The 9,075-nt window shown below is 35.9% G+C and overlaps 1 protein-coding gene across 1 annotated transcript; it reads left to right on the forward strand.

Annotated features, from left to right (window-relative positions):
- Window positions 1-1,149: 1,149 nt before the first annotated feature.
- LOC108664528 lies at window positions 1,150-4,853 on the forward strand (the record flags this gene model as incomplete). Its single annotated transcript, XM_018151128.2, has 2 exons — window positions 1,150-1,362; window positions 2,399-4,853. Coding segments are annotated over 2 exons (1,604 nt in total), but the record flags the coding sequence as incomplete, so codon positions are not given.
- Window positions 4,854-9,075: the final 4,222 nt, after the last annotated feature.

The raw sequence follows: 9,075 nt of genomic DNA on the forward strand, positions 1-9,075 counted from the left end.
ACCACAAGACATTTTAATATACTGCGATGTTTCGAATAATTATTCAATATCAAATTTTAAAACGTAAAATTAAAATTTTTATTTTTTTTAAAGGATCAAAAAACGTTAAATGGGGTATGAAAATTTTTGTATTACTGGGAAAATAATTTCAACGTCCTTACAAATCCGGCGGTTTGTAAATTTATATCTGGAGACTCGTGCTTGATGATGAGGGCCTCAGCCATCGCCAGTCTTGATGCGAATGGACCTTGCATGTGATGCCCCAAGCCTGCACCAGCATCGTCATGCGGTGCCCCGACGCCTGCACCAGCATCATCATGCGGTGCCCCGACGCCTGCAGCCCCAAGCCTGCACCAGCATCGTCATGCGGTGCCCCAAGCCTGCACCAGCATCATCATACGGCGCCCCAAGCCTGCACCAGCATCGTCATGCGGTGCCCCAAGCCTGCACCAGCATCATCATGCGGTGTCCCGCACTGGCGATAGCTGAATTCCTCATCATCAAGGCAGAAGCCCAAGCTATCAATCTGCAAACTATTATTTTCGAATTCCACATAATAAATTGAATTTGTTCTTTTTATTTCGATTACTTATAACGATTAAAATCTCGTGATTAAATCATTCAATAACTGAAATTGAATGTTATATCATTCGAATGGTCTCAAATGCATTGAAATTCTTAGGCGGCCGGCTTTTCTACTTACATCAGAGGCAAATATCGTGTGATTAATTGTTAATTGGAAAAGAGGCTAAAAAATATTTTTAGAAGTACGTATATTCATTGGCCCACAAGCAAACTCGAATAAAATTGAAATTTTTAATAATGCTAGCAGTTAAATGAAGAGTTTATCTGAAAACAGTGTCACATAATAAATAGTGTCAATAGTGTTAACTATCTTACATATTAAATAGTGCCAATAGTTTTAATTAAGTTTCCTATTAAATAGTGTCATAGTGCTAACAATGTCATCTATTAAATAGTGCCATAGTGTTTACTATGTTACCTATTAAATAGTGCCTAGTGTTAACTATGTTACATATTAAATAGTGCCAGCCTTCAACTATGCCAGCCTTTACATAGTCCCCAAGTGCTAACAATACCCTCTGTTACATAGTATCAAAGGTGCTAACATTATTGAACATTTTGCAGCTGTACACGAGAAGTTCTTCACGCTATTCATGCTGGTGTCGCTGGTATACATGTTGGTGGTGGTGCGGGTGTTCAGTTGTGTACAGACTGGTCTGTCCCCCGCCATGCGGCGCTCGTTCCTACACAAGAAATGTATTTTCGGCCTCAAGCTAGCAGCCACAGCTGGGCTTATGTTCTTCTTCTACAGACACAGAGTTTACTGCCTACCCAAAGGTGACTATTAAGAGTATAATAATAATTATTATTATCGATATTATAATACATACTTTGATCTACTTTTTATCATACCAATACTTGCTATAAAGTGTTCCGGTATATGCAGTATATGATTTGTATAAGATGCTTACATTTAAGATCGTGGTAAAAATGATACGATACTTGAATTTGAATAATGATGCAATACCCGAAACACCAGTAAAACAGAATCATCCCTGTAGTCAATATGTTTAGTGAATATAAAATTCAGATGATTCTTACAAGTTTATTGCAATTGTGGTCAATTAAATACAATTCTTCCAGAACAAACATACCATATCAGATTTACCATATGCAGATTTATCTCATGGAAAGACACGAAATAGAATTCCTTGGAAGTAGTGTGAGAAAAAATAATTAGGATTATGATCTGTAGCAACTTAACTAATGTAATTAAATGTAATATAGTAACGTAATAACACGGCTTATAAAGCACGGAGTAAACTACCGGGATGTTGATTGTTTATAAGTGTTGCTTGATTGCAAATCGCGAGGAAGGTCTTAAATATTTATTTAGATATTATTTATAATATTACTAGACTTCAGTGAGGCCTTATTTTACTGGCACGTTTTTAATTTATATGAAGCAATTTAGTTGCATTTTTACGCTTGTACTAGCTATCACTCAGAAAATTTGCATTCTAATCGGAAATGCGTATAAGTAAATGATTGTCAAAAATGAGTGATTATGCACTTTTTCCAGAGCTTCATTGTGCGACCATAAAAATCATTTCCTTGATTTTTGTTCATTATGATTTCACGATTTAATGGCAAAATTACAAAATAATTTAATTTGTAATTGTGTTTAATTTAAATTACGTTTAATTTAAATTATGAAATCCCTTCATCTGCGTCACTTTCATCGTGATACATGATAACAAACGAAAAATATCAAGTTTAGAGTCATTGCACGCAATTATGTATGTATTTGATTTATATGGTCCTGCTGCATAAATTAATAAACCAGCTCGTAACAGCGTTATTTTCTTTCCAGCCTTCAGTTGGTTCTCACTCTGCGAGTACGTGATCGCGACGTGCAATATGCTTTACCACGTCAGCGTCGCGCTGGATTTCTCAGACCATGACCTCATCGTGGGCCGCATCGTCTGTAATCAACTACCAACGAGCTCTACACAACCTGCTCCACCAGCTGTCTCAAGTGTCAACTCAGAATCCGTGTTGCCTGACTCCCGTAACCAAAATGACACCACGATAGTTTCACCACTCGCACTAAACGCTCAAATAACAACAGAAACAAACAATTTTGATGGATCGCAAGGCATAATGAAGGCTACTGACAACAAATCTTCAGTTTATGACGACTTTCCAAAGAAACAATCGGAATCCGTTGCAAATGACATTTCAGTTAATTCACTCCGGAAGCGGAGTTCATTGAACACAGATGATGTCGATAAAAAGCTGAAAGGATGTGAAGAAAGCGTAGGACATTATTTATTATTAAATTCTAGTTCAGAATCCATTTCAGGATTGAACGAGCATGAATCGCCGGCTGGAAGCACGGAACTTCATCCGTTGTCTCCGTCTTTCACTTCCAGTATTTCCAGATCAACTTCAGGATTTTCCGCCACTTCTTCGTCGGTGGAGGTCTCTGAATCTGTGAGTTTGGAGGCAATTTTCGAAAAGAACAGATTAGCAAACGACGACTCCATGAATGAAAGTCTTCTGGACGAAGGAGTTGAAGGTGGGAGTAAACTCGAATGTCAGGTGAGAACATCTCTGTCAGCAGAGATCTTCGAGGTAGACTGTGTTGTGCCCGACAACGAGGGCGTGAGTGACGACAGTGAAGACAAAGATTCAAACTTTTCCAGCTCGCAAGACTTTACATCTAATTCCAGGTCAAGTGATTTAACAGTTGCCAATTCTCCACTCACGATCAGACAAGCAGTAGATTTACAACTAGACGATGCATTGAGTGTTCGCTCTAAGGATTCACTCGCAGAATTTGAAATTGCTGCGAGTTTTTGCCAACCTCATAGCCTTCCACCAAATGACCGTGCCTCTACTCATTCCGGTAGTCTGAGTCACGCTGCATCTCCAGAACCCATGTACAGCACCGCCATGTCTAGTCTAACAGAAACGTCTGGGCTAGATGATTCTCTTAACAATTATTCTAGTCAACTGCATCACAGAGTTAGAAGTACTAATACGGATAATATTGACCCAACAAATTCTCTTGCAATTTCTTCTTCTTGTCCTAAATTTGGAAAAGATGACGAACACAGCAGACTAGACTCGGTTTCTCAGGAGCCTGTAACAAAATCGTCGCCTTTACTTCGAGATATAACAGATGCTGACAGTTCCAGAGAAATATGTTCCTCTTATGGTTCTAGTAACAAAAAAACTGGCAAGTCTCACGATGAATGAGAACAAAAATATTTTAAATAAAGTAAATAAGTCTAGTCATCCCATTTATGTAGTACGGTCGTTGAACATGTAGAATTGTTGCTCCTTGTTGTTGTTACATATTTTTCGTAGTTGTAAAGTGATCCGTTCGTCCTGTACCTTTTACCTTAATGTACATTCAAACCCTACTCGCTCTCTCATTTTGTAAAAAATTCGTCGTCTCGTTTGTAACTAGTATTCCTTTACTTATATATTTTCATTCGTAATCTGTTTACTATGCGTGCTGTATAAGAAAATACTCAAATTGAGTAAAATGTTCCATAAATATTGTGATATTGTCCTATTGTGTAAGTTTTGATATGTTACTGCTCGAGTTACTGGCTGTTATTGTGTTCTAAGTGCAAATATTGACAGTGCAAAAAATTAATTTCAAACAAAATAAAACAATATAATTAGAAACTAAATCTCAATCATTTTTCTTCCAAATACTTGAAGAGAATCTTAAATGCAAATCCATATTAAATGTGTCCAAAAGTGGATTGGTGCCAGTGCTCATTTTCCAATAGTCGTTTCTTTATTACTATAGTGTGATGAATTTTATTGTAGTAGTTCAACATTTATTATGATAAATCGTATCATATCAGTAACCGTTTTGTAAAAATATCTCCTTCCAAGTTAGGAAATATAATTCATGCACCGCTCATACGTCATCTTCGACTCTACAAAAACCTGTTTGACAGCGTACATTGTCTTTCTTCTCGATAACCTTCCATCAATACTGTGGAATATTTTAGAGCTTTTCAAGAAATGCAAGGCTAGAGTTTTTTTGAACTAGAACCAAAATTTGCAAACACTTGGATACATTTGTATACAGGTGCAAATAGGCATTTGTACTTGTACACCCTACAAGTACAAATACACATTTGTATTTGTACATGGAGAACATCTTTTAATGAAGATGTGGTGGGCACAGGCTAGATATATAGGTAACCGAGGCTCATTAGGGGCTGAATGTCATGACGAAAATAGAGCGAATGTTGAGACAGAGTAATACTTATGGTGCCAAGAAAAATTGAAGTGTTTCACGTTGTTCGCACTTGCATCCTGCAGGTATTAATTGAATTCAAGTAAATAATGCAGTAAATAATATTAAACTGATACCTTAAACCACAATCTGTATCAAGAATTTCATTCAAATTTCGGCAAATTTAGACCGAGTGCAACTCTATTTGAGTTCGCTTAATTGCTTCATATTGAAGGTATGGTAAGTTGCCGTAGAGGTTGATGTAATTGTTGATTATATAATTATTAGTCACGACTCTACCATGTCAATCAATTATTTTTAACAAGTAAAATAACTGTTTAATTTCTGGTCAAATGATAGAAGAAAAATAGACATGGGGCCTAACTGTGAACTAATTGCTAAAAGCTACTCACTTTATATGAAGAGCGCCAGCAACTTTCTGATCGTGGCTCTAACTACAGATGACTTGAAAAGAACTTATGTCTTGATGTGTAACATTGAAATTATCTAAACAATGATCGAACTAAGGCGCAAGTTAAGTTCAAGTGGCATAACATAAGCTATGCAGGGGCTATGAACGCAATTATATGGGCAATTCGAGTTCACTCTTTCAGTGATACTACATCATTCGACCAAAATTTTGGGTGTATTGACCACAGTACAGCCGCTCTACAAATCTATCGATAAATTCAAATTTTTGAATGAGGCTGACTGTCATCGTTTAAGATTAACACACATGTGCGACCAAACAACTTCTTGAGTCGCGTATCATATCATGATTCTCATGAAGCTGGCAATATGGGATATATGTGCTCTTTTAATATTCACATTTCTTCGTAATAAAAAGACTTATGATTCCCTATCCCCTTGACCCTTATTTACCGTTGCAGCAGACTTTATTCAATATTAAATGACGGACTGTCATCGAGTGCGCCACAGATGATGTGTATGTAAAGCCTCGAGCTTAAGTGAGTTACAATGGTCTCAAAATCGTATGGAACTTATGATGAATTTGTTAATTTATTTAATTATGCAATTATTTTTTGCCGCAATAATGAAAAAAAAATTATTTAACAGATGGCCGGTATTTTATTCAATAAACAGAATTCTACTGAATTTTGTTGGAAACTATTTCACTGTAGTTTTGTCATATTAGATTATTTCCAAATGTCACATTTTTCTTAAACTAACTATTTTTCCGAGTTGTGCCGAGTAATTTAAATCGAATAATAATTTAGCTGTTATATAAAGTCGTAAACAAGTAGGGTAACATGGGGCAGCGAGCCCACTGCGGGTCATGGGCCCATAGCGGGTTTCTCGCTAAGTATGGCAGATATTGGTCCGCGTTCTCTACCGATCATTAAAAATTGAATAACTCTATAGGCGTCTAATTCACATAATACATTCCTCATTAGTTGCACCTTTAAACAAAACAAAAAACCATCTCGTATCAATTAAAATTTCATCAAAAATTTAGTTTGAAAAAAGTGGGGGGCGCGCTGCCTCACGTTACCCTACCCCCGAAGAGTGGAACTTGCGTGCTTCTTCTTGAGAAAACGGGATTAAAATAAATTAACATTGTCAGGATGATTTATAAACTCAAACAATTAATTAAATTATTTCATCTTTTCTCTTCTTAAGAAAAAAATTGTCCAACAATTGAGAGGGTGAGAACTACTTATGATATGATCTATGTTAATGCAGAGGCTAGACGAAATTGTGAAGTCGTCAACTTTCTAGGATTGGTCACATGAATTGTGAAAAAAGTATTGGTGTAAAAACCATGTGCCTGAGTAACTAATCTTAATCTATTAATTCTCGTCCTGAACTACGATTAGGAAAATATCAAGCCCAAATTTATTTTCGACTAATTTTCTCTCTTAGGTAATACAGAAAATAATTTAGCAGATTTTAAACTAGGTAAATTGTTAAAAGAAATATTTGTAATCAGATGACAATTACTCAAAATATTTTGGTTCATGCCATTTTATCATTAAAGAATTTTTAAAATGCTAGAGAGTGTTTAGGAGTGTGCCCTCCTAAAAATGAAACCGTGTGATCTATGTTTCATAACTATGTATCTCTGCTGCTAATTTCTCCCAGGCACGAAGTACCTCTTCTCAATTACATGCAATTTAAAACATTCTGGAGAATTAATGCAGTTCTTGATGAAAGCGATGACCTGTTCGTATGTTCATTCATGGTCGGTCCAATATTTACATTATAAAACGAAACACAGTATAGTGGATACCTTCGTTATAATATTTTTGTATTTACTAAATTTGCTTGAATAGTTAAGATTACAGCAATATATTTATACCAATGTATTTCAAACCTTCATCCACCACTTTAAAATTCTTCCAATATTCTTCTTAAAAGTAATTAATAGTTGAACTTAGAATACTGTTCATGATGTTAGTAGGAAGATAGCGCCGTTTGTATCATACCTGTAGTTAGGTTGGCGAAAAATTCGGCTCTCGTGAACTGCGAAATTTAAAGTGTGATTTAAATGATTTTTGATGTTAACTAAGTTGTGACATTATTTCTTAGTTCTTTGTCAGCATCACTAATAAAGAACGTAAGAAATTTCAGCTACGGTGATACGATATGGCCAAGTCTTCCTTTCCTCGCAAGACATCTTCCAGCCGTGCGCAGTCGCACTACAAAAATTATTCTTCTTTTTAAATATTCGATTGCAAGAAAATTTGATGTTAAATCAGCTACAAAATAACAACGAACCTTATGTTACGATTTCAATTACAAGATTCAGACGAAATTTTGTAATAAATCAATTCTTTCTACCACGTAAATTGGGTTCTTTCCGATGACTCTATATTCAATTGACTCGACATCTGTTCTTTGCTGCCCTTAGAAGCTAGGAACATCTTTTGTTCCAACATTTAAAATTATTCCCGACTTGCTGTATAATATCTTTTGCTACATTCAGTTCATCAAATGCAGCGACAGCATTGATCTCCGTCGGCGATTGTTGATTGTAGACTGTAGATGTTATGTTGACGTAGAAATATGTAAAATACATTCGGAGGTGACATCTCGACGCTCATGTGCTTGCGAGGTATGGTAGTGCGCGCGGACGAGTCTTCTATAGAAAGTTTCGTTTGTGAATGAAAAATTTATGCGTTTGATTGACGGATTAACTTTTAAATTTAATGTTCATCTTGCTTTAAATCAACTGTAAACCTGAAATTTGCCTCAAAATAATTGATGCGTAAAAATAATTACAAACGACTGATATCAATCAATTACGCATCATCACCGAACATACAAAGAGAGTTGTCGGTGTACCGGCATATGTACTGAGGTTCTAATTTTCTTTTAAAGATGTCACAAATTATTTTTAAACAAAACTGTAGTAAATTATTGTCAGACTATAAAATAATGAAGCTCAAAATTTTTACGAAATTAAAACCGGTTTTAGCCAATTTTGTGAAAATGCAGGTGGCCAATGAACCACTGTTAAGTCATAAGGCGAATCCAATCCTTGTCGATAACATTGAATACTCCCCAACCGCGTTATTTCTATACATTTCTTCTATTTGTATAAGAGGAGCGTCGACGACGTTGTGATTCAATGTAGATTTTGTTCCAAATGTTCTTTAATACGCTATCCGATTTGTTAGGTTTTATGCTTTACTCGTAATCAAAGATTGATATAAATACTCAATGTTTTCCACGCTTGAGCTGACCTACAAATTTACTTACCGAAGATTTTACCTCCTAAGATGTTACTTTGATGGCACCTTGTGACCACAATCATTTCGCCGTCGACATCAGCTTATTTTCGTCTATGTTTGTCATTTTAATTTTATTAACAGCAGAAAATCCTCATGTGGTCTACAGTTATTTCAGTTTAATGTTTTCATGTAGCTTGTCAGTGAGCGGTAATTGCTCAGTAATTCGTGCTCTGAGATGTGCTCTAATTGTTAATCGGTGCGCATAATTTGTGCCCTAATTGGTGATTTGTACGCTGATTTGTGCCCTAATTGGTAATTTGTACGCTGATTTGTGCCCTAATTGGTAATTTGTACGCTGATTTGTGTCCTAATTGTTAATTAGTACGCTGATTTGTGCCCTATTTGGTAATTTGTACGCTGAATTGTGTCCTAATTGTTAATTAGTACGCTGATTTGTGCCCAATTTGGTAATTCGTACGCTAATTTGTACCCTAATTGTTGATTCGTACGCTGATTTGTACCCTATTTGGTAATTCGTACGATGATTTGTGCCCTAATCGGTAATATGTTCGCTCATTTGTGCCCTAG

This window comes from Hyalella azteca, unplaced genomic scaffold (assembly GCF_000764305.2).
Source record: "Hyalella azteca isolate HAZT.00-mixed unplaced genomic scaffold, Hazt_2.0.2 contig10955, whole genome shotgun sequence".
Classification (NCBI taxonomy): Eukaryota; Metazoa; Arthropoda; class Malacostraca; order Amphipoda; family Hyalellidae; genus Hyalella; species Hyalella azteca.